Raw genomic sequence first — 22,057 nt, 5'->3', positions numbered from 1 at the left:
CTAGAACAACCCCATATTAACAAGACACGACACGAAAAGAATACCTATACCACAGCCCTAGAGTGTAACAATGAAGAATCAAAAGCTCCCGTCGTCTGCATCGAAGAACTCGGTCGAGGTACTGTCCGCACTCTTCCAACTCTCCCTTGGGATCTTGTCTCGAAGCCATGTCAATACGGCATCCGTGCCCTTTTGAAGGACCTGGCGGTTAGGTACCCTGAATTTGTTTCCTTCTACCGCAAAGCCTGTCAACGTGCCCTGTAGCATTCCGATACGAGGTTCCAGACGCTCGATATCGTTGTTGTCTAGGTTTACGATCCTGAGATTCTGCAAGCTCTCGGCAGACACTTCGGAGATCTTGTTGTCGGAAGCAAGGAGGGTCGTGAGTGAGGGAAAGCTTACGTGAAGCGTCGGAAGGGCACCAGCGAGACGGTTAATTGATACGTCAAGCGTAACGAGCATAGGCGCTGTGAGATAGGTTGTGAGGTGCGTCAGAGAGTTGATCTTGTTGCTGGCAAGACGGAGATCGCGAAGCTGAGGGAGTTCGATGGGTGCTGAAAGAGGAACTTCAATGCTGTTCCTGGACAGATCCAGTAATGTCAGGTGCTCGAACTGCGCTGATATAGATGGGATGATGTCGAACTTGTTTCGCTGTAGCTGTAGCTGTCGCAATCCGCTGGTGAAGACCTCTAGGGTGATCTCATCCAACTCCAACTCAGACAAATTCTTGTCTGCGAGGTCTGCTGTACCCGACGGTGTAAGCTGCCATTTTGGCTGGGCCTCTTCAGTAACACCGTTCTCGAAGTCCTCATCCGCATCAGGTGGAAGCTCAGTAGCAGGCAGTCGCGATGCCAGATCGCGCTTTATCTCATCGGTGCCCATAGTCAGGAATTTGCGATCGCGCAACGGGTTCGCTGCAACTGTAAGATGTCCCAGATTCTCCATCAAAGCAATCTTCTCGTCAAGTTGAATGAGATCGTTGCCCGTAAAGTCTGCAGTGCGTAGCTGCTCGAGCGTCGTAAAGCCTTCCGGCAAAGTTGTAAGTTTGTTCTCCCCAACCAAGAGCGTGGTAATGCTAACCCAAGTAAAGACTTCGGGTAACGACTTCAGTCGGTTCGTAGAGATATTGAGCGTCTTGATAGCAGGCAGATCGATCGAGTCCTCATCGCACAAAGATGTCAACGAGTTCTGCGCGACGTTCAATTCCTGTAGGTGAGGCACTGAGTCCAGACTGAGAAGGGCGCCCTCAAGGCGGTTCTTCGATGCTTGAAGCTCGATAAGAGTCGCAGAAAAAACTTCGCTGGGAATGGATCGAAGTTGGTTCTCCGACACATTGAGTATCCGCAACTGCGTCAGACGCTGAAAGTCTGCAGGTATACTTGTCAACTTGTTCGACTGCAGTTCAAGGACCTCCAACGCTGTGAGGTTACATAGCGCTGAGGAGAGTTCTCCGCTGAGATCGTTCTCCGCCAGCTTCAGTTCCCGCAGAGTCGGGATTTGAGCGACAACGTCCAACATTTCCATGGATAGCTTGTTTCGTGACTGTCAAAGTTAGCGCTGAGCGATTGTAATTTTTTCCCCATGTTGGAACTTACCAGATTCAACTTTGAGAGCTGCGTCAGTCGTCTCAGGCCTACAGGCAGCTCTCGCAGCATGTTACCGTGAAAATCGATGCTCTGCACTCCTCCAAATTGAGGGCCTGCCTCGTCCGAATCAATCATGTCTTCAACTGATACATCCGGGAACATGCTGTCCGGAAGTATCTCAAGCTCATTGTCTGCAGCTAGGATAGTAGACAGATCTACAACCTCGCCCCAGGCTACTTTGGTATCGTTGGGGTCATAAATATACATGGAAAGTACGTCGTCAGGAATTTCTTTCAATCCCATCGCGGCGATGTTCAAGCGACCGTCTGATCGAGCGCTATCAATGCGTCTGCGTAGGACAGACTTGCCGCCCTTGGAGTGCTGATTGAAAGGGTCGTCGTCGAGGCCAAAGTCAAAAGTCGCAATCTCGGCAGGGTCAGGTATGATCATGTCGGTGGGCGGTGTATTGTTTCTAGTTGGCTCGGTCTTTTGCTGCTTCGCAGCTGCCCTGGCCTTTGCAATTTGTTCCCTCAGAGCATTAGAAGAGCTTGCTGGCTTGGGGGCTGCTTCGGCTGGTGTTTCTTCAATATCTTGCTTCTTCGCGGCCCTCGCTTTCGCAATCTGGTCACGAAGGGCTGTGGAAGAGCTCGGCATCCTCCGGACGGTATCGGGTGTCTTCTTCACAGGGGTGTCTCGGGCAGGCGAGGATGTAGCGGTTCCGGGAGGCGATATCGCTTGACCGAAGACATTGTTCAGAGATGGCCGAGGTCTGGGTGTTCGCATAGTGAGACTCTTGCTGTTCGTCAACGGGCGTGGTTTAGGCGTGTTCTGCAAGTTCTGCGCTGGAGCCAATGGCTGTTTCTTGACGGTCGACACCGGTTGTAGAATCGAGGAACGCTTGCTGGGGGTCGCGACAGGTGTGCTGACCTGCGCACTAACGCTTCTCTTTCCAGGTGCAGTCATGGACAGTCTGTTTGAGGGTGCACCGAATCGCTTCGGTGTAGCGGGTATTGGATGCGGGGCACCATCACTGGTGGATGGCCTGCTGCCATTGCCGTTGGACATGGCAGAAGCCGGTCGAACCGGCGGAGCCATGGTATTGTCGGCATTGAAGAAGCTTGAGCGGCGTCTTCCTTTTCCCGGTGCTGGCGACGATGGCAGGTTAGACAGACTCTCTATCGTCCTTTCCGAGAGCGACGGTCGGCTCTTCCTCTTCTCAGGCTTCACGGGACTGATGAGCCCATCATCGATGGCCGTCTCAACAAGTTCGGGCGAGTGCTCATTGTCTCGGAACCCTGCCCTCGAACTGGCACGCGAGGAAGCCCTCGAGGCTGACCTAAAGCCTTCCAGGCTCCCCAGTGTATCATCTTCCTTGGGAGTATTTGACGAGGAGACGGGCCGCGAAGCATTCGTCTGACGCGATGGTGGACGGGCGAATGGTCGCTTGAAGACGGGCGCGTCGTTGGTAGGTGGGGCGATAGTCGAGGTTCGTCGTGAGCCAAAGCTAGGGATTCCACTCACTCGGCGGGAAGAAGTGGATGAGGAAGCGACGGATGTCCGGTTGGAGCCCGAGTTGGCAGGCGCAGGTGCAGGAGAAGCCGATGATGTCAGGGGGTTGCTGGAGTAGGCGAGCGATGCCCTCGATGACTTCTTCTGTAGTGTCGATGTGGTTGGGCGCGAGATGGACGAGAGAGACGGCTTCTTGCGTAATTGTTCCGTCGACGCGGGTGCGCGTAGCTGGGAATGGCTGTTGGAAGGCCTGAGTACTGGTAACCTCGAGGCCGGTGCCGGCCTGGGGATGCCAGACGGGCGCGATGCGGACGAGGACGGGTCCATGGCGATGGTGTCGCGCGCTATACGATGCAACGCCTAAGGGCTGGGAAGTCGTTCATGCAGACTGCGCGGCACAGGCGAAACACACGTCCAACCAGATTAAGGGTCCTCCACTTGTCGCCAGGTTGCTTTTCGACGGGCAATTCTCCGCGCCGGGTGCAGAGGGGCGTCTGAGCGAGCGGGAGGCGACCGTTGCCCCGTGAAACCAGAGGGAGTGTTCATGTTTCCACTACACTGACAGGTCTGGCCTAGCGCCGGTTGGTTGAGCAGGGACGACCGGCGGGTCCTTCCTCCAACGCTCCAACCTCGCTCCACGCGCCTTCCGCACCGACGACATTGTCCCTCCACACACCCAACACTACCCTCCGCAAGAGCCACGTCGCCTCCAAACACCTGTTCACTTCCGTTTGGACGCTATCACCGTCGTATAATCCCCGCGACTCTTCTTTGGCAAACGCGCATCGACGCGCACCCCTGCTACCACCGCTATCGTCTTCGTCGCCTAGCTAAACCGCGTCACCCACCGCCAACGCTACATACTCAAGCTCTTTGACACCACAATTCCCGCGTATCAGAGTTGGATTGCACAAAGCAAATTTCTGCTCGACCACACGCCATCTTTCCGACCAGGCACAGCCTCTGCATCTTTCTGATTGTCGCACACTGCTTAGGCCAATTGCGCCTGAGGCAGAATGGATCCACAAGCAATGCACTACTTACCGTCGCAAGACTCATTGATGCCTACCACCGAGAATGCGCAACCTGAAACACCACCAAAGCTTTGTTCTCCGTCGCCTGCTGAGTCGGCAGCACTTGCCATGTCAAAACTCGCGTCCCCAGATCAAGTCAAATTCACCTCCCCCGCACCCCGGACTACGTCTTCTATGACCCCTCCACCCTCTTCTCAGATCCCTGGTACTCGTGCAGCCATGAGGACGCCTACTCCTCCAACTCCGCAGCTCACATCTCCCCCACCAACCAGCAAGTTGCCCAACCAGCCGTCTGCCTTGACAGACATGGGTGCAGGTCTCTACCCACAAGACCAGGTCAACAGTGCCTCCGCCGAGGAGCTGAGAACCATGGTCAACAACATCTCTAACGCCTTGCGCGACATGCGGCTCTCCGCAGCGCACTATAAACTTCAGTACAATATGGCTGTAATGGAGAGCCAGGAGTCTGCAAGTCGAATGGCTGTCGAGCTAGCTATGGCTCAGCGAGAGCTTGACGTTCTACAACAAGCTGAAGAGAAACGCCGAAACAACATGGTGACCCCAGAACAAACCTACCAAGAGTCGGCAAACGCAGCCAACACAGTTCTGCTATCAGAAATGAGCCGCCAGAATCAGATGTTGCAGAGCGAAAATGAGGAGCTTCGCGATATGCTTGAGCAGCAAAAGCGTGTCACCGAGCACCGAGAAGGCGAGCTTGCTAGCGTCCTGGATGAAAATGATCGACTCAAGACGAGGATTCGCAAGAACCGCGATCACATCGCACCCCTTCTTGAGCAGATCGAGCAATCCTCGCCACGATCAAACTACGGAACCCCACATCAGCCAACTCCCAGAAACGTCCTCAACAGAGTGCCACACCTCTCCGAGGAAAGCAGGGGTCAAAACAACTTCGAAGCTCTTCTATTAGCCGACAAGATGCTGAGCCAGGAGGTAGCTACTGCTCCCACAACGCCCATCAGGCAATATGCACCCCGATCACGTTTCAGTCACCAGCGAGGCGCACAGTCCATGTCCTCGCTGCCACAAACACCAAACAGAAGAGCTGCGTTCCCCCGCGCCGAAGTGCCCCGCACACCGCCACTTTTTGTCCCAACCAACATTCCACAATCAGCTCCCCCAGCGCACTACCAGGCCAAGCCATCAAACACGCGTCGTCAAAGTAGCAACTCGACCATTACCGCGTCCAGTGCCGATGAAGAGGAAGCCTTCACTGACCGTGAAGAAGATGAGGTGCCCGAGTCCCAAGCCAGCCAGATGGCAAGAAGTCTCCTGCAAAGAGCACCACCTGCCAAGGGCATGATGTCCGCACCACCACTAGTTCAACCAGCGAACCTCGTGCAAACCAAAATCTTCGGCCAAGTCAAGAAAGGCTCCGGCCTCACCCGTGCAGGCGAATTGAAGCGCGGTCGCATGCCTTCGACAGCGGATCTCCGCACTCAAACAAGTCCGCCCAAGCGCGGACGGCTCGATCAAGGTGTAGGTCTTGGCATTGGCGGCTTGTTGCGCGAGTAGAGAGAACTTGTTCCTGACCATGTGCGGCAGGGAGTTTATCAAGCTTACTAAGTTTACGACATTTATGATTCTGGCGAACCACTTCAATGAGCGGCGATGATTTGCTTTTTCTTTTCTGTTTAAGGTTTGGATACCCTTCTGGCAAATGCCATTTGAGCACGGCGCTAGCTAGCTGTCGACTTTGAGGTCGGCAGACATTTTATGATTATTCACGGATAGTGGTAGAGACTTTTGGATATACCACGGATGGTGATGTGATGATAGTGTTGGATATTAGTTAGATCAAACTCAATGTATATGCGCATTATCCGCTCATGTGAATGACTGGAAACTCCCGTCTCAAGACGAGCTGATTTTAATGCTTCTATCCATTGCTTTTGACGTATGTCACCCTACCTTGCCTTGCATCAGACCGCTACCTTTTTGTATTTCCTTTCTTCGCTGCTCTTCTCCATACAATCAATAATCTTGTGCATACCAACCGCTTGTTCAAAGTTGACAAACCCTTCCTCTACACCCCACCCCTTGACAAAGCCTTCATACAACATACCGATATCCTTCGCAAAAGGCGACAAGTCTTTCACTGCCTCAGCATACTCCACATTCACCACTTCCACTGTATCCTTCTCATGATCAAACACCTCAATCTTCTCTCCACCAAGCGCTAGAGTAAGCATCGCAGCGGACGTTAAGCGAATCTCACCCTTGGTGCCAAAGATCCTCCATACAAGGTTCGGCGAGTCCTTGAATCCCTTGCCACTCCTTGCTGTCATCGAGATAGGCGCGCCATTGTTCTTAAGAGTACCTTGCAGCATAACGTGATCGGGCGTCTCGCGCTTGACCAGACGGTCGAAACTTCCATCTGCGTGTAAAAGCTTGGTCTCAGGCCAGCGGGTCGTCAATAACGCGGAAAGTTCTTCCAAACCGCCTAACGCATGAAAGACGGGGTCTGCAGTGTGACCGAAGAGAATTGTGAGGAAGTTGCCACCGCTTTCTTTCTTGGTGAAGTACTCGACTGCGGGGGGCTCGACGTCGCCGACCCAACCGAGAGTGAATTCCTGTGTCGAGCTGAGGAGGTCTCCAACGGTCTTGTTTGCTACCAGCTCTTTGATTTTTCGGATATAGGGGTTCGAGCGGGATTGCAGCCCGACGATGGTCTTGCTGCCGCTCTTCTGGGCTGCCGTGTACATTTCTGTAGCCTGAGTGAGGTTGGATGCTAGTGGCCATTCGACGTATACATCCTTGCCTGCCTTGATGACAGGCATCATCAACTGGTGATGCCTATCCACCCGAACCGAGCAGACGACGAGGTCGACATCGGGGTCCTTAGCTAGATCCTCAGAGCTACCATAGGCCTTGACGCTGGACGGTAGATTGTAGCGCTGAGCTGCTGTTTGCGCTGACTTGACGCTTGAGTTACAGAGAGCTACTATTTCGTAGTGTGGCGAGGCGAGTAGGTATGGTAGATGGGCGCTAAGTACAAGGGTTAGTTTGACTCCAGCTAGATACCCGAAAGGTAGTGTATGTACCTTGCGGCCCAACTATCTCCTGGACTGGCGGAGACATTGGTGGTGACGGAACTGAGACCAATAAGTCCTACTTTAATAACCATTTTGTTTGAATGAAGGTTGATTTGCTTTTCGTCCAAGATTGTGGTATTGTCTGATGAAGATGGCTCGGGAAAGTCTATCTTGCGACCGATATATAAGTAGTAGGAAGGACGCGGAGTGTTCGTCCGGTTCCAAGCTGTGCAGGGATAGTATCCATAACCAATGCTTGGTGCCGAACACGTGTCGAACAAGCCTCTACATTGACCTCAATTGACAATCACGTCGTGCTCAAGATACGGAGTTGCGTCCATACTGACTCCCCGGGTCAGGCCGACCGGGTACAATCCTACGCCTTCTGACTTTCTGATATTTCTGACATGCTAGCACAACGGCGGGGCATGTAGGTTTTATCTTAACTACTCTCGACACTCCATTGCCCAAGCTCCTTCTGAGTTCTCGTCGTCACAGTTCTGACTATTACTCGCGAATTGCGGACGAAACCGGAAGGAGGAAGATCGGAAGGATCTCGTTCGGTCCGCTTTGTCTATGACACGACTGTCACATCTGGATGACGTTGTTTCTGAGTCTGGTTTCACCCATACTCACAAAGGCGACTGCGCGATATCACTTTGGTAGGTACAGGTGCTCGATCGAGTGCTGGAGGTAAAAGTAGGCCCGTGCCCTCGCGAGTCATCTGAACGCGCCCTTGACGCGAGAGCGCTCCTCTCATCGCGTGCTTTGACGTAACTAAAACGCGCTGAACTCACTTTCTCCGTGGAAAAGTCGCAGAATCTCCAAGCATTGGTAGGAATCGCAAAGTCTTAAGACCTCTCAATCCGCGATATCTGGTTTTTGGTAAAGCTTGGAACAGTGGTGTACGAAGCTAGTTCGTGCATCAGAGTTCCTATATAGGCACTGCGCTTACCAGTTTTCACGTTGCGACCATGAACCTCGCTTCATGACTATAAATGATATCAGCACCCGATTCTTCGTAACAACAGAGCGTAGATATGAATCCAATACGCAACGCGATGACTTCCGGCAGGATGCGCACGAAGCTCACCAATGTCTTCCCTTGGATCACATCTCCTTTCATTGTCGGAGCACCGATGCGCGTCATGGCTGGTCCCCGCCTAGCTCTCGAAGTATCCAAAGCTGGTGGGTTGGGTTTCATTGGCCCCGGTGCTAAGCCTGAAGATACAGCTAAAGACCTTAAAACGGTACGCGAACTGCTGAGCGAGACTCCGGGATCTATCTTTTCAGACTCATATCAATCTGGGAAGACACTACCGCTGGGTGTAGGATTCCAGCTCTGGAACGGAGATCTTCAGTCAGCAACCAAAGCAGTAGGAGAGTATCATCCTTGCGCTGCATGGCTGTTTGCTCCTCGAAGGGGACAAGACGAACTGGACGAATGGACAGCCAGTCTTCGTGAGGCATCGCCTGGTATTCACATATGGATTCAGACTGGTACCCTGAAGGAGAGTGTAGAGGCTGCGAATAGCGTTCACCGACCAGATGTACTGGTCATCCAGGGTGCGGAAGCCGGTGGTCATGGAAGGGCAACAGACGGTATGGGCATCATGACTCTCTTCCCCGAAGTCGCAGATCAAGTTCGCGATTCAAGAATATCATTGATAGCCGCTGGAGGAATCGCTGATGGCCGCGGTATCGCTGCTGCACTTGCTCTTGGATCTCATGGCGTGGCTATGGGTACACGCTTCCTCGCATCTACAGAAGCCCGCATCAGCAAAGGCTATCAGAACGAAGTTGTACGCGCTACGGATGGTGCTCAAAGCACGACCAAAACGATGCTATACAACCATCTACGAGGCACTATGGGCTGGCCCGAGCAGTATAGCCCCCGCGGCATTACGAATAAAAGCTGGCATGATCACCAAGCGGGTGTCTCGTTTGAGGAGCTGAAGAGACTTCATGACGAAGCTGAGAAGTCGGGAGATGCTGGATGGGGACCAGAGGGAAGACTAGCTACATATGCTGGGGCTGCAGTCGGCCTAGTGCATAGTGTCGAGGATGCTGGAAGTCTGGTGAAGCGTCTGCAAGACGAGGCAAGAGCAGTTGTCGGAAGTCTACATGAGATTCTATGAATCGCCCGGATGATTCCACTAGCACTTTCATCAAGCGTACGAGTTATGTTTCTGTTCGTCGATCACCGTTCGAATCAAAGCCAAACCATCCTTGTCTGCCATCAGCCCTGTTTCCCGATCTGGTTGCTGCGTCACTATCACTGTCGTTGGGGCACCGTTGTCCGTTTCTGCTGGGACGATCCTTTCCATAATCCTCCTAGCACATATCGCAGCCCAGCCTGGATTATCTTCGGGCAATATGACCGCTGCTGATGGTCAGTATCAAATGCGCGTTCGCTTATGTGGATGGCTTACTACGTGTCGAATCAAGTTTATGTCTCGCCACACAAGAGTCAAGCAAACGGAATAGCACTTTTTCCCTGATCAATCTTCTCCAATCATGTGTTCTGTCATTGGTGTCATCAATTTTTTCGTTCCAATAAGTTGCTATTCTCTCGCCAAATTCCTGATTAGTCACTAGGATGAGACATGATGTCAGCATAGACTTTACAGCTTTGAGCGTGGTCGGATCTACTTACGCTCACCCAACTCAGTCTTATCCGAGTCGCCCACGTGATGCCTAATCACCGATTTATCGTGGCCAAGCTGTAAGAGTCTGGCGACGACATAATCAAGTTGCTTGTCTGTTAGTTGGTGGATGAATGCTAGAATTCGAGTGTTACTGAAACATGGGAGATTGCTATATTGTCTGCCTTTCGTCAGGCTGAGAAGTGTGTCAGCATATACTGTAATGCGCTCAGTGCCAAGGGCAGATTCATGTGGATAAGTTGTCGTCATGTTCCAAGTGCGCGGTCCGGTCAAGTGGAAGAGTGAGATTAAAATTGGGACTGAACATATAAATAGCTTCTTGGATGCGACAAGTTTGCCTGGGCTTGCTGTAGCAACAGCACGATAAGACAGAATTGCTACACACCCTTGTATATCGAATCATTTCGCAAGCAACAAATGTATCAAGGCAATCACCTAGGCGGCAAAACAGGCTTACTCAGGTCGAGGTGAATAAAGATAGCAGTCTTGCATCCGAGCAGGGCTGGCAGTTAACTCGGTTGGCACAGCGTCTCGCAGCACAACACGAAGATTTCATAAGTTTTCACTGGGAGCAATATTGCTGGAGGAGCGCAAAATCGTGGTTATCATGTATGAGATTGGCTCTTCTATCGTTTCGATACTTAAGGCGATCATTTCCGATAGTATCGAGAGTTTAGTAGGGATGTGCGTAATTCTTTGCCTTCCAAGACTTTTCTGCCTCAGAATCCGTTGGCGGGGGATCGATGCCTTGAACACGCCACAGGTCCCGCGGAGTCTCTGAGATATGCATCTCCCAGTCAAGCTCCTTTCTGTCGAGTATGTATGGACGAAGAGTCTACGTATGAACTTAGAGTGTTCTGCGTGACACAACGTATGCCAGCCACATACCTCGTTGATCTTGTCCATCCATCCAGTACGCCATGCTCGACCTTCTGCAGTGTCTGGACTTGGCATTGCCCGTGCAATCTGTTCTACGACAATGCGAACAAAATTCGTCTTTGATTCTGGTCCAACCCATACATTCCCCTCTTTGCAATCGACGAAGATGACATCGACGTAAAAGGCTGGTAGGACATCATAATGTTTCGTTATTGCGGCGGCGATGCCTCTCTTCTGATCAAGAGTGAAGGTGTCGGGATGGGAGTAGATTCTCCAGAGAGGCATTGTAATTGGAAGTTGGCTGTTTGACGAGGGACAGTTTTCTGCTTGAGTAGATAGGAGAAGTTCGGACGCTTTATATATTGTTTCGCAGGTTTCTTGAGCGAATAGAAACCTAGCTGTGATTCAGTCGCAGTACATACTGTTTCGACAAAAGCATGATCCTTGAACACGATTAGTCGTGGGTAAACTGGTAGAATGCCTTACGGCTGATTAGTGATTGACTCCGCTCCAAGCCTCGCCCTCCGGTCTACGTACGTAAGGGTGAGGGGATGATGATTTAGAGAGTCGAATCATGCGAAACAGCATTATGCTAGTAGCCGAGTTCTGTGCTACTGGCATTGTTGTGAAGCTATGCGCTGTCTGCAGATCAAGAGTGGCAGGTGGAAGTTCTTCAGTTGCTCTATCGCCACGTATTACGATGATCATAAGTTATAGCATCATTTGAGGACTTTGTGTTGTTATTTAAGTAGGTTGTTAAATATACACATTCATATCCTTTTGCGTTGAGCCTTAGTCGAGCATATAGTTCGTCATTACGGAATGAGTGATTTTCAATATTGCATTTGCACGAGCGCTGGAGCCTAAGTCTCTTGCTTTGTTGCTGCGCCGTGTCTACTGGGTTCTGAGGACTCGATAGTCCTGGCTGAGAAAAGAGGGTCTACTCAGTTACCCCATTACATACCGGCTGAACATCTGTCTGCGATGACGTAAAATTCAAGGGTAGCATCAGCCTAGCGGCTATGCAAACTATGTGAAGTCTACACTCGCTTTAGACCTTACGGCCGCAAAACCTTACGGCCGTAAAACCTTACGTATGATCTGCGTACTCCACATTTAACTAAGCCGTCTTCAGCGGTTGCTACTTGCTGCGACTATCTTGATGGGGAAGCCTGGAAATTACCTAGTCTGAAGACGCGGTTCACTAAATAGGTTAGATAATGCTACGAGGCTCGAGTGAGAAGCAAACCTGGGTGGTAAAGTTAAGTAGGATGATTAGCGTTTGACTAGACCATGTTTATTACTTTGGTAAGAGCTGTTGTCACGGCGGTAAGTTTGATAACACGCCTCTATGCTAACCTTCACGACCAATTTTGAAGCCAGATGTTCTCATACCATACCATCTTTGTGTAACGAGTGGTGTTTCGGAGTTGAGATTGTATTACCTGTGAGATGCGACGTTATCCAACTAGAGAGAGCAATGAGATGGAACTTCGATGTTCCTGCACAGACCACTCCTTTAGCGTGTGCATCACGTGATCGCGTGGCGGTCGTGGGTCCGATCAATGACACGGGCATCTGAGCACATCACACAGCATGCAGCTTGCAGTATGAGTGATACCGATCGGATCGACGGTCTACTGGGCGATCTACAGCGACTGACTGAGGCAGGCCGTGATCGTATATTGGGTTTCCTGCCGCAAGAGGACCTCATTGCGCTTCTCAAGGTCGCTCTTCGAGAACGAGACCAGGATCGAGGTTGGTCCGACCACCACGATCCCAAACATATTTCCACTAACACTCCCAGAAAACATTGCCATTCAGACTCAGTTGAATCAAAGCCCTTATGCTGAGCCTACCGTACATGTTGCACGCGAAGAGCCTAGCAATGTGACCAATCGAGCACATAACGCGGTAACTCTGCGGAACCACAAAAGACCCAGATCCGATAGTTCTCTGACCGAAGTCGTCAGAAATAATTTGAACTCAGTGGCAGTCAAGCAAGAGCATGAGACGATTGATCTTGTTAGTGACGACGAGTGGGAAGATTCCAATATTGTTGTCCAGCCAAAAATTCCAATAAAACGAGAGGAGTCTCCACCAGTACAACCTGGTAGCAGAATTGGCAGTGTCTCGGCCCCAAATATATCACCCAACCTTGAAAGGACACAAACCATCGAACCTCCAGAGGCGCAAACTAGCTCTGGGAGTAGCAGTCGTAACAGCCTGGCTGCATCATCTTCTCAGTCCCCAGCAGTGCAAGATGGTATCGGAGGCAATGGTTATGGCATGCTTCTACCATCTCATCCTATCGGAGAAGGTTCGACACAAGCCCGTTTCATCCATACTACTGCAGCGGACTATCATGGACATCTCAATCTACCTGTATGCCTTCTAATCCGGGGGGTTGATGGGAAACAGGTCTACAAGACCTTTACGGAACTACCAAACGACGTTCAACAAAACATTCACTGCCGGTTTGCAGAAGTATGGAGGTCACAGCCATGGATACTTGATAACTATGAGAAATTGTTGCAAAATCCCGAGCACTACATGACCATGCCTGCATGTATCCGGTCCTTGATCGTTTCGAAAAATAGTCGTCTTAGTAGCAGGTCTCTTTATACTATAGGTGGCAGTCTTAAGGAGACAGCGGACGACCAGTGCATAACAGGTGGTTATCCTTGTGCACACTTTGTCAAATGGGCCGACGGTTCGATGAATATATGTTTCGTGCCCCTGCCCCCGGGAAGACGGGTCGGCAAGGTCTGGACTGAGCTCAGCTATTGGATAGAGTAAGCACGCCGACCACAATGAACTATACCTTGCTGACGAGCCAGTGTAAATAATCGGCATTCTTCGACCCCTTTGCGGTGGCAAGCCCACAAGACCAACGAGGATTTTGAGAGACAGGCAAAATAGCTGGGCAAGCAGAGAGGTTCTATACGCTGAACGTTCAGAGGCTAAGGCAATGCCCAAAGTCTACTCGCGCGTGTAAGGTGGTGACCAGAAATTGTAAGAATAGAAGAAAACCCACTGGCCATCCAGCTTTGCCAGCCTGTGCCTACATGTAGTTTGAGAATAGCGTCGTCCTGTGACGAAGTTTATCATCTCTAGAATTCTCACGTCGTTCTCCTAGGCAAGGTGAAGGGCCGTTAATTCACCGCTCCTTCGTGAAGGGTCCAATGCCAAGATCGCAACAAACGCGCTCAAAAGAAGAATATCGGACACTCTCCCTTCAACTTGATTTCTGCTACCAGTTACAATAAACTGGCACGCCGCGAGAGTGCTCGATGACGGTCATCTGAAGACAGCATGAACGCCAACACTGACACCGATGGTCTCCTGAAGGCCTTGCAGAAACTGGACGAGACAGGTCGTGGCCTATTCGTTGAGTACCTGCCCACCGACAAGGTCAAAGACGTCCTTCTACTTCTCCTTCGCGAGAGAGACGCGATGCTAGGTAGATTCCACGTTGCCACCGTCGGCGAACATACTGAAGCTCACTTCTTATAGTCCTACAAAACCAATCGCTCCCACATGTCTCCCAAGCCAGACATCCTCTCTTCTTACAGCAGCCGCTCGCTTATACTCCATTTGCTATGCATCCTGTCCCTGCTCAGGAATCTGTCACTACATCCAATAAGCGGAGTATTTCCACAGCGATTGATGACAACTCGAAGCGAGCAAGAATCGATGCAATTGTAGCTCAGAACGCCAAACAGAGTGCGGCGCAAACCCTAGTAAAGGAAGAGGACGAGATCATCGAGATCACTAGCGAGGCAGGACATGCGGAAGCCGAGACTGATGTTCAATCAAAAGCGAAAGATATATGCGAACCGGCAGACTTGGACATGCACCTGCGGATTCCCAGGCCGTCGGGTCCCGTTATGTGGAAAAATATGGACGACCTTCCTATCCCAGTCCGGGCCGAGCTTGAGCGACATTTCAAAGAGATGTGGTTGTCTGGCAAGAAGAAGGCTCAAAAATACGCAAAATTTACTCACAGCCCGGCAAAGTACATGATGAGAAAATGCTGCATTAGCAGTCTATACATCCGTGATGGACCGAGTCGAACCGATGATAGCGAAGGTAGCGAGCCTAAAAAGACGGCGGATGATAGATGCATTCGCATTCGTCGGCCTTGTGCTTACTTTGCCAAGTACAAGGACCGCTATATCATCCATCTGGTGCCTCTTCCCTTACGTTTTCGAAAGGGCAAGAGCTGGACAGAGATTGACTATTGGGTAAATTCACGGGGCAGTTGAAGAATATGGGGCGGGATTTGAAGAGACCAGTAAGACTCTCTATTGCTCTTGATGGTAGAGTAGGATCTAATAATTGAATCCGGGATGTCAGGAAACAAGAAACAGTTGAAAACATGAACATCGTAGAACAAATAAAACACACTTACAAATCTCTAGCCTGTCATGGGTATGGACCGCATACTGACTCCTTGAACGCCGGCGCTATGCAATATAATGAAATCTCAACTACTGCGGTGTCTGCTCGTTGTAAGAGTGCAGTGACAGTATCGAAGTTGAAGTAAGACCAATGAGTACCCCTTATCAAACGGCATCCACAGCCATCCATTCGCCGCTCCATATGCCATCCGTCTTGCATCCCGGACAGCTCGCATGATCGCATCCAGTTGGCTTTGTGAAGTCGTACTCTTCCCAAGTAATCTCTTCGCCCTCTTCGTCAGTTGCCATGACTACATCCTCTTCTTTCTTGACATCGGCTTCCACGATAGGCATTGCAGCAGCAGCAGGGACTTCTACGCTATCTACAACCTTCTTTGTATCCTCTCCAGTCTTGCCACTCACATCCTCGTAACCACCCTCCTTTCCACTAACAGCAACACCAACCTTCTTAAACCTGCCACCTGCAGCACCCGCAGCACCCGCAGCACCACCTCCACCGATCTTAGTAAACCGACTTCCAACGCCAGGCTTCTTGTTCGCGTTCTCTACATCTATACTCCGCATCTCTAGGCCCTGCTTCGGCTTACTACTTTCGGTTTCGTTTGAAGCAGTGAGCTTCTTCATATCAGCGAGACGTTGGCGGTGGTTGTGGTCGTAGGAGCGGAGGTGGTTCTCGTAGTCGAGCTGGCGCGGGTAGCCTTTGTCGCATATTGCGCAGTTGAACAGGCGGACTGCCGCCGGTAGGGGGTTATTTCGCTATGCATTGTATCAATGGGTGCACGAGGAAGAGTAAGTCGGATGAGTACATACTGGAGGCATGGTGGCGTCTATATGTGGTGTATGCCGGTCTTGAAATGCGTTGATAGCGCGCTAAACCACCAGTTGTAACAGATTCCTAAGCGAGTCGGCAGGATGTGGGGTTGTGGGGTCGTAAAGTCGCGTCGTTGTGGTGATAGAACATTTGGTGTTGCGGCTCAACTGCACGCGCCTCGGTCCGACGAAGCCCCACTTATTTCTCTCACCGAATCAACGTCATTCAATGTCTCAGCAACGTAGCGTTTCTCCAACCACTGCAATTTGCACCACCACGACGCAGATCACAAGATGGAGATCAATCCAGATCTACCGCCGGTAGAAGACGAAGAGATGGGCGTCATGGGCCTTACACAAGTCGATCCTTCGCCTGTCGAAGACACACCGATGGAGTTTAGAGAAAAAGGCTATTTCCCCGAACAGGAACGACCTGAGAAGGAAACAGAGGAGATGAGAGGGATTCGAAGAATGAACACATTGGGACTGCGATTGGGTGATCATGGAACAGCGTGGTGGCGTACGTATTCTCACTGCCACGAAGTTGAGGGGTGCAATGCTGACATTGCTCTGTAGTTCTCCGCATACAAAAGTATTCTTCCTACACCTTCACAGCCTTCGCCGCCCTCCACATAACAAACGTCTCCATAATACCGCTTGCAACACGCTCTGTCCTCGAATCGAATCGCTACCTCTTGCTCACACGGCCATACTACCAATCTGCACTCACCGAACCCCTCCTCGTTGGTCTTCCCCTCGTTGCACACGTTACATCTGGAATCGCACTACGGTTATGGAGAAGGAGACAGGCTCTAAAGAAATACGGTGCGGAGACACGAACTGACAAGCGCACAATTCCATGGCCGCAACTGAGTGGAACGAGTGCGTTGGGCTACGCTTTGGTACCTTTTGCCAGCTTCCATGTCTGGACTACTCGTATCCTGCCGCTATATGCACACGGAGATTCGTCCTTGATCAACCTCCAATACATCTCTCACGGCTTCGCACTACACCCAGCCGTTTCGTTTACTGGTTTCACAGCACTCGTAGGAATTGGCGTGTGGCACTTCGTCTGGGGCGCGGCCAAATGGTTGGGTTGGGCACCAAGCCAAGTTAAGATGACAGAAGAGGACCGGGCGTTAGTCAGGAAGAGGAGATGGTATACCATCAACGGAATTAGTGCGGCTCTCACGGCATTGTGGCTAGCGGGCGGCTTGGGTGTTGTTGGAAGAGACGGCAAGATGGTGGGCTGGGTAGGCAAGGAATACGACGAACTATACAAGTATCTCCCAATCGTTGGGAAGTGGGTGGGACAATAGAAGGAAAGTAGCACGCGAGTTTTGCATTGTAGTATACCCTTGATAGCGCATCGACAAAGTCTACAAGTTCTCGCCAACATACCTGACTCCACCTTCTCAGTAGTCGATGTAGATCCTCCCCTCAAGCGGCCGCAGCCCAGACTCCATCCCCTTCCCGTACGAGCTCACCAGCAGCCTCAAGCCCTCGACATCGTACTCCATCCGTTGTTCCTTCGTCGTAAAGTTGAGCACCACAAGCGCGGTCTTCTCCTCGAACCTCTTCCTGTACACAAACATCTCCGTCCCCTCTGGATCCACCAGTTCGAACGATCCATATACAAAAATATCCTTATGTTCCTTCCTTAATCTAAGCGCGCGCTTGTAGAAGGAAAGCACACTATCCGCATCCTTCTCTTGCGCTGCAGCATTGATCGCAGGATACTCATCATGCACCCTCATCCACGGTTCACCCGTCGAAAACCCACTATTCGCGCTTTCGTTCCACTGGAAAGGTAATCTTGCATGATCCCTAGCCATGAGCTGCAACCCAAGCTTAATCCTCTCTTTACGTGTAGGATCCGTGCCGTTATCTGCTAACCTCACAGCTTCAGCCCAGTAGTTCTGGCTTTCAACATCCTTGTACTCTTCGCTCATATCCCAAGAAGCCGGAGCGTTAATCATGCCGATTTCTTGACCTTGATAGAGGAACGGTGATCCAGTCTGACCAACCAACCACAAAGCAAGTAGCTTGCCGCTCTTCTCCCGCCACTCTGGAGCATCATTGGCGAAACGCGATATACTCCGGCCATTGTCGTGGTTCTCGTTGAAGACGGTCGTCCATGCGTCGGTTCCCTCGATGAAGCACTGCCACTTCTCTACTATGCGCTTCATATCCGGTAATTCCCACTTAGCAAAATCGTACTTGTCGTTGCAGCCTGGTGGACCTTGGCCTAGATGTGTGATGTCAAACTGGAAAACCATATCTAGCTCTTTTTGCGCTGCACTGACATACGGGACGACCGACTCAGGGTCTGGACACATGGAAAGTTCGCCTACTGTTACGACGGGTTGGTCGTCGTAGGTCCTGTAATGAGAAAGCACGTCGCGGTTCATTTCCTTGATGAACTCGTGAATCCGGGGCCCGTTGCACCACATTTGGGCGGCGGGTTGGATGTCACTGGTAGGATCGGTGACGGGCGCATCGGCGAAGGGAAGGACTTTGGAGTACTTGTTTACTGTGTCTACCCGGAAACCGTCGATGCCTTTGTCGAGCCAGAAGCGCATTGCCGAGTCGTATATTGCCTTCCTACAGTCTTCGTTCTCCCAATTCAGGTCTGGCTGAGATTTGTCATAGAGGTGAAGATAGTATTCTTCTGTGTGCTCATCCCAAGTCCAGGTTCCGCCGGCGAAGTATGAACGGTAGTTGGTAGGCGGCATGCGATTTCCTTGCTCATCGTACCGCGCAGGCTGCCAGAAATACCAGTCTCTTTTTGGATTGTCCTTTGAACTTCGACTTTCTTTGAACCAGGCGTGCTGATCGCTAGTATGATTCACAACAAGGTCGAGAATGATCTTCATATGATTTTCATGGCAAGCTTTGATGAGCTTCTCGACATCTTGCACTGTGCCGTATGGTGCATATACGCCTTCATAATCAGAAACATCGTAGCCCTAACATTGTGGTGTGTGAGTTAGTACAGACTTCATATGTATCTCATACACCAGAGTTCTTACCATGTCGATCTGAGGGGAGTCAAACATGGGCGACAGCCACACTACATCGACACCGAGAGATGCGATATAGTTGATATTTTCGAGTATACCAGGAATATCTCCCCAACCATCCCCATTGCTGTCCTTGAATGACGCGGGATAGATCTGGTAGAATGTTGCTTCTTTCCACCAAACCCGTTTATGATATGAAAGGTCTACATGTGGTGACATGTTAGTATGATAGAAGAAAGCTCGCTATCCGTGCTAAGCTTAGGATGACTTTTGAGCCAGAAAAGTGTGAAACGAAGCGGAAATGGGATTTGATCTGTTCAGTCGACTTTTCACGAACTGATCAATGATAACTGAGTAGTCGTAGCAATATGGTGGCAGCTCCAAGCATTGGTTAGCTAGAAGAGAGAGGCGGAAGGTTGCAAACTCGTGGGATCTATTGTCCCAACTGCTTCCCGACCCTCTAATAGTCCCACCCACGTACTTCATTGTGATAATACCTCTGATTCGTGGTTATAAGGATCGCTTGTAAATGGTTGGCATGCCCGCGCGAGTCGTGCTGGCCCCGCAGTGCAGCATCCGTGTTGCTCCCGCGTTGCCTCCGCCTTGGCTCCGTGAAAACCCCAATGCTTTGCCGCACAAATTCAGGACCTCCGCGTTGCCTCCGATCATTTTGCAGCGAAAAGACTCGTGGGCACAATTCGAGTGGCGTTATCTTGTGCCGTTGGAGTAATCTAGAGCGCAGTGTGAGCGGTTTTACTGCCGGAGCTGGGGCACCATGGGGGGTCCGAGTTGCTGGGCTCTCGCTAACCCGCATCAAAGACGACCCTAGTCTGCCTATGATCACCTGTGCTCGTAGATGGTTATAAACCCAGCATACAGCCTCAGCAATACTGCATCAACTCGAGCCTCTTCCTTACAGCACCTGCCACTCAACCTGACGATGGCAGAAAAGGACCTTCGACAACCTATGGCAACACAGCTCGTGGCGCCTAACGAAGAGGCGCAACATGCTGCTGACGATGAGAAATCCATGACCCTCGTCCAAGCGATCAAGCTTTATCCAAAAGCGGTCGGCTGGTCGGTCGTCCTCTCGAGTGCTCTGATCATGGAAGGGTATGACCTTGCGTTGTTGGGGAGTTTGTACGGCAGCCCTCAGTTCAATCGCAAGTACGGGGTGTTCAACGCTGCTACTGGTAAGTACAGTGTTCAGGCGAGTTGGCAGAGTGCTCTGTAAGTTTCATATTAACCCAACTTCGAGTTATAACACATTTTCTGACTGTATCAGATCGAACGGAGCACGAGCTGGTGAAGTGATTGGCTTGTTCATCAACGGATTCGTCAGTGAGCGTTATGGTTATCGCAAGACCATGATCGGTGCTCTGATGTCAATGACTGCCTTCATCTTCATCCTTTTCTTCGCACCCAACGTTCAAACACTGGTCATTGGCGAAGTCTTCTGCGGGATACCCTGGGGCATGTTCCAGACTCTCACAACGCAGTACGAATCAGAAGTCGCGCCTGTACGCTTGAGGCCGATTCTGACCACATTCGTCAACATGTAAGCCTGATCGACTGTTCCACCCAAAGCTGGTTGCTAACTCATCAAGGTGCTGGGTAATGGGACAGTTCATCGCTGCGGGTGTAAATCGCGGCTGCGTTCAACGTCCGGACCAATGGGCTTATCGTATTCCTTTCGCTATACAGTGGGTCTGGCCCATACCAATCATGGTCGGTGTCTTCCTCGCACCTGAAAGTCCTTGGTGGCATGTTCGAAAAGGAGATAAGGCAGGCGCTAAAGCTGCATTGCTTCGTCTGACTTCGCCGGATAAAGACCCAAACTTCAACGCCGATGAAACGATCGCCATGATTGAACATACCAACGAAATGGAAAAGAGCATGTCGGAAGGAACACGATGGATGGACTTGTTCAAGGGGACAGATCTCCGACGGACCGAAATCGTATGCTTTACCTGGATCGCTCAAACGATTTGTGGGACCAACATTATGGGCTACTTGTTAGTATATGGACTTGAGATCAGCAAGGTTTCTGGCTAACAACGAGTAGCGCGTATTTCATGCAGAAGGCAGGTCTCCCAACGGTGCAATCGTTCAACATGTCGATGATCTCGCTGGCCCTTGGCCTAATCGGTACCGCTGGCTCTTGGTGGTTGATGCAGAAGTTTGGCCGGCGAACGATCCACTTCTCGGGTGGCTGCACACTGTTTGTCATCCTTATCATCGTCGGATCATGCTCTTTCGCTGGCACGCAAGCGTCTAATTGGGCCATCGGAGCGGTTCTGATTCTTTTCGTCTTCGTGTACGACTTCACGATCGGTCCAGTAACCTACTCAATTGTTTCGGAGATGTCATCCACGAGATTGAAAGCGAAGACTATCGTTCTCGCCCGCGCACTCTACAACATCTCGAACATTGTCGTCAACGTTTTGACGAATTATCAGCTCGGCGATGCCAATTGGGCTTGGGGTGCGAAAACAGCGTTCTTCTGGGCTGGTACCTGTGGTTGCGTTGTGGTATGGGTGTACTTTAGACTGCCAGAACCGAAAGGCCGGACGTACGGTGAGCTTGACATGTTGTTTGAGCAGCGGGTAAGTGCCAGGAAGTTTGCTAGCACTCAAGTTGATCCGTACGGGCATGCACGCGTTGCTGATGAGAAGAGCGCTGCGAACCCGGAGTGGAAGGAGTGAAGAAGGGTCGTAGACGAGAGTTGTAGAGTGCCGTTCCTTACCATATCGAGGAATTGAGTAATTTCCAATCATTTAGCGCAGTCTTCGTGAAGTCCCTCCTTCGCTCAACGCGTACCAGACAGAAGGCACGCGCTTGTTGATGTGACGTAATCTACCTCGGCTATCACAGGACGCGTCTGACCAGCCGCTCAACCCACCCGCCTGTTCTCCTAATTTTGTTAAACAGCGCGTAGACAAACGAACTTGATGCAAAATATCCCCGTCAAAGCGCGAAAAGTCATTCCGAAGGCTTGTGACGCGTGCCGCCGCCGCAAGACCAAATGTAACGGCTCGCAACCTTGCGCAGGATGCCTATCAGCAAACCTAGC

General features: G+C 51.1%; 11 protein-coding genes across 11 annotated transcripts; 6 read left to right on the top strand and 5 right to left on the bottom strand.

The window, feature by feature from the left end:
• Window positions 1-78: 78 nt before the first annotated feature.
• AA0111_g709 (hypothetical protein) lies at window positions 79-3,422 on the bottom strand (the record flags this gene model as incomplete). The annotated part of the gene is made up of 2 exons (XM_028653385.1): window positions 79-1,542; window positions 1,596-3,422. 2 exons carry the CDS (start codon window positions 3,420-3,422, stop codon window positions 79-81), a joined length of 3,291 nt encoding a protein of 1,096 aa, XP_028511628.1.
• A 704-nt stretch (window positions 3,423-4,126) lies between these two features.
• On the top strand, window positions 4,127-5,662 carry AA0111_g708 (hypothetical protein; the record flags this gene model as incomplete). The annotated part of the gene is made up of 1 exon (XM_028653374.1): window positions 4,127-5,662. The coding sequence occupies one exon, from the start codon at window positions 4,127-4,129 to the stop codon at window positions 5,660-5,662; it is 1,536 nt and encodes a 511-aa protein (XP_028511627.1).
• A 407-nt stretch (window positions 5,663-6,069) lies between these two features.
• Window positions 6,070-7,274, bottom strand: AA0111_g707 (hypothetical protein; the record flags this gene model as incomplete). Its single annotated transcript, XM_028653363.1, has 2 exons — window positions 6,070-7,135; window positions 7,192-7,274. 2 exons carry the CDS (start codon window positions 7,272-7,274, stop codon window positions 6,070-6,072), a joined length of 1,149 nt encoding a protein of 382 aa, XP_028511696.1.
• A 969-nt stretch (window positions 7,275-8,243) lies between these two features.
• On the top strand, window positions 8,244-9,320 carry AA0111_g706 (hypothetical protein; the record flags this gene model as incomplete). The annotated part of the gene is made up of 1 exon (XM_028653352.1): window positions 8,244-9,320. The coding sequence occupies one exon, from the start codon at window positions 8,244-8,246 to the stop codon at window positions 9,318-9,320; it is 1,077 nt and encodes a 358-aa protein (XP_028511695.1).
• A 1,201-nt stretch (window positions 9,321-10,521) lies between these two features.
• On the bottom strand, window positions 10,522-11,012 carry AA0111_g705 (hypothetical protein; the record flags this gene model as incomplete). Its single annotated transcript, XM_028653341.1, has 2 exons — window positions 10,522-10,683; window positions 10,737-11,012. 2 exons carry the CDS (start codon window positions 11,010-11,012, stop codon window positions 10,522-10,524), a joined length of 438 nt encoding a protein of 145 aa, XP_028511698.1.
• Window positions 11,013-12,337: 1,325 nt separating this feature from the next.
• AA0111_g704 (hypothetical protein) lies at window positions 12,338-13,526 on the top strand (the record flags this gene model as incomplete). Its single annotated transcript, XM_028653330.1, has 2 exons — window positions 12,338-12,485; window positions 12,535-13,526. The coding sequence occupies 2 exons, from the start codon at window positions 12,338-12,340 to the stop codon at window positions 13,524-13,526; spliced, it is 1,140 nt and encodes a 379-aa protein (XP_028511697.1).
• Window positions 13,527-14,042: 516 nt separating this feature from the next.
• AA0111_g703 (hypothetical protein) lies at window positions 14,043-14,995 on the top strand (the record flags this gene model as incomplete). The annotated part of the gene is made up of 2 exons (XM_028653319.1): window positions 14,043-14,190; window positions 14,244-14,995. The coding sequence occupies 2 exons, from the start codon at window positions 14,043-14,045 to the stop codon at window positions 14,993-14,995; spliced, it is 900 nt and encodes a 299-aa protein (XP_028511700.1).
• Window positions 14,996-15,295: 300 nt separating this feature from the next.
• Window positions 15,296-15,970, bottom strand: AA0111_g702 (hypothetical protein; the record flags this gene model as incomplete). The annotated part of the gene is made up of 2 exons (XM_028653308.1): window positions 15,296-15,907; window positions 15,962-15,970. The coding sequence occupies 2 exons, from the start codon at window positions 15,968-15,970 to the stop codon at window positions 15,296-15,298; spliced, it is 621 nt and encodes a 206-aa protein (XP_028511699.1).
• A 285-nt stretch (window positions 15,971-16,255) lies between these two features.
• AA0111_g701 (hypothetical protein) lies at window positions 16,256-17,280 on the top strand (the record flags this gene model as incomplete). The annotated part of the gene is made up of 2 exons (XM_028653296.1): window positions 16,256-16,481; window positions 16,538-17,280. The coding sequence occupies 2 exons, from the start codon at window positions 16,256-16,258 to the stop codon at window positions 17,278-17,280; spliced, it is 969 nt and encodes a 322-aa protein (XP_028511702.1).
• Window positions 17,281-17,376: 96 nt separating this feature from the next.
• On the bottom strand, window positions 17,377-19,203 carry AA0111_g700 (Alpha-glucosidase; the record flags this gene model as incomplete). The annotated part of the gene is made up of 2 exons (XM_028653285.1): window positions 17,377-18,930; window positions 18,994-19,203. 2 exons carry the CDS (start codon window positions 19,201-19,203, stop codon window positions 17,377-17,379), a joined length of 1,764 nt encoding a protein of 587 aa, XP_028511701.1.
• A 721-nt stretch (window positions 19,204-19,924) lies between these two features.
• AA0111_g699 (Maltose permease) lies at window positions 19,925-21,689 on the top strand (the record flags this gene model as incomplete). The annotated part of the gene is made up of 4 exons (XM_028653272.1): window positions 19,925-20,214; window positions 20,270-20,542; window positions 20,592-20,999; window positions 21,050-21,689. The coding sequence occupies 4 exons, from the start codon at window positions 19,925-19,927 to the stop codon at window positions 21,687-21,689; spliced, it is 1,611 nt and encodes a 536-aa protein (XP_028512108.1).
• Window positions 21,690-22,057: the final 368 nt, after the last annotated feature.

The sequence above is a fragment of the Alternaria arborescens genome (assembly GCF_004154835.1).
Source record: "Alternaria arborescens strain FERA 675 chromosome Unknown contig_1, whole genome shotgun sequence".
NCBI classification, from domain to species: Eukaryota; Fungi; Ascomycota; class Dothideomycetes; order Pleosporales; family Pleosporaceae; genus Alternaria; species Alternaria arborescens.
The sequence above is the reverse complement of the archived record's forward strand: the minus strand, read 5'-3'. Positions and strand labels throughout refer to the sequence as shown.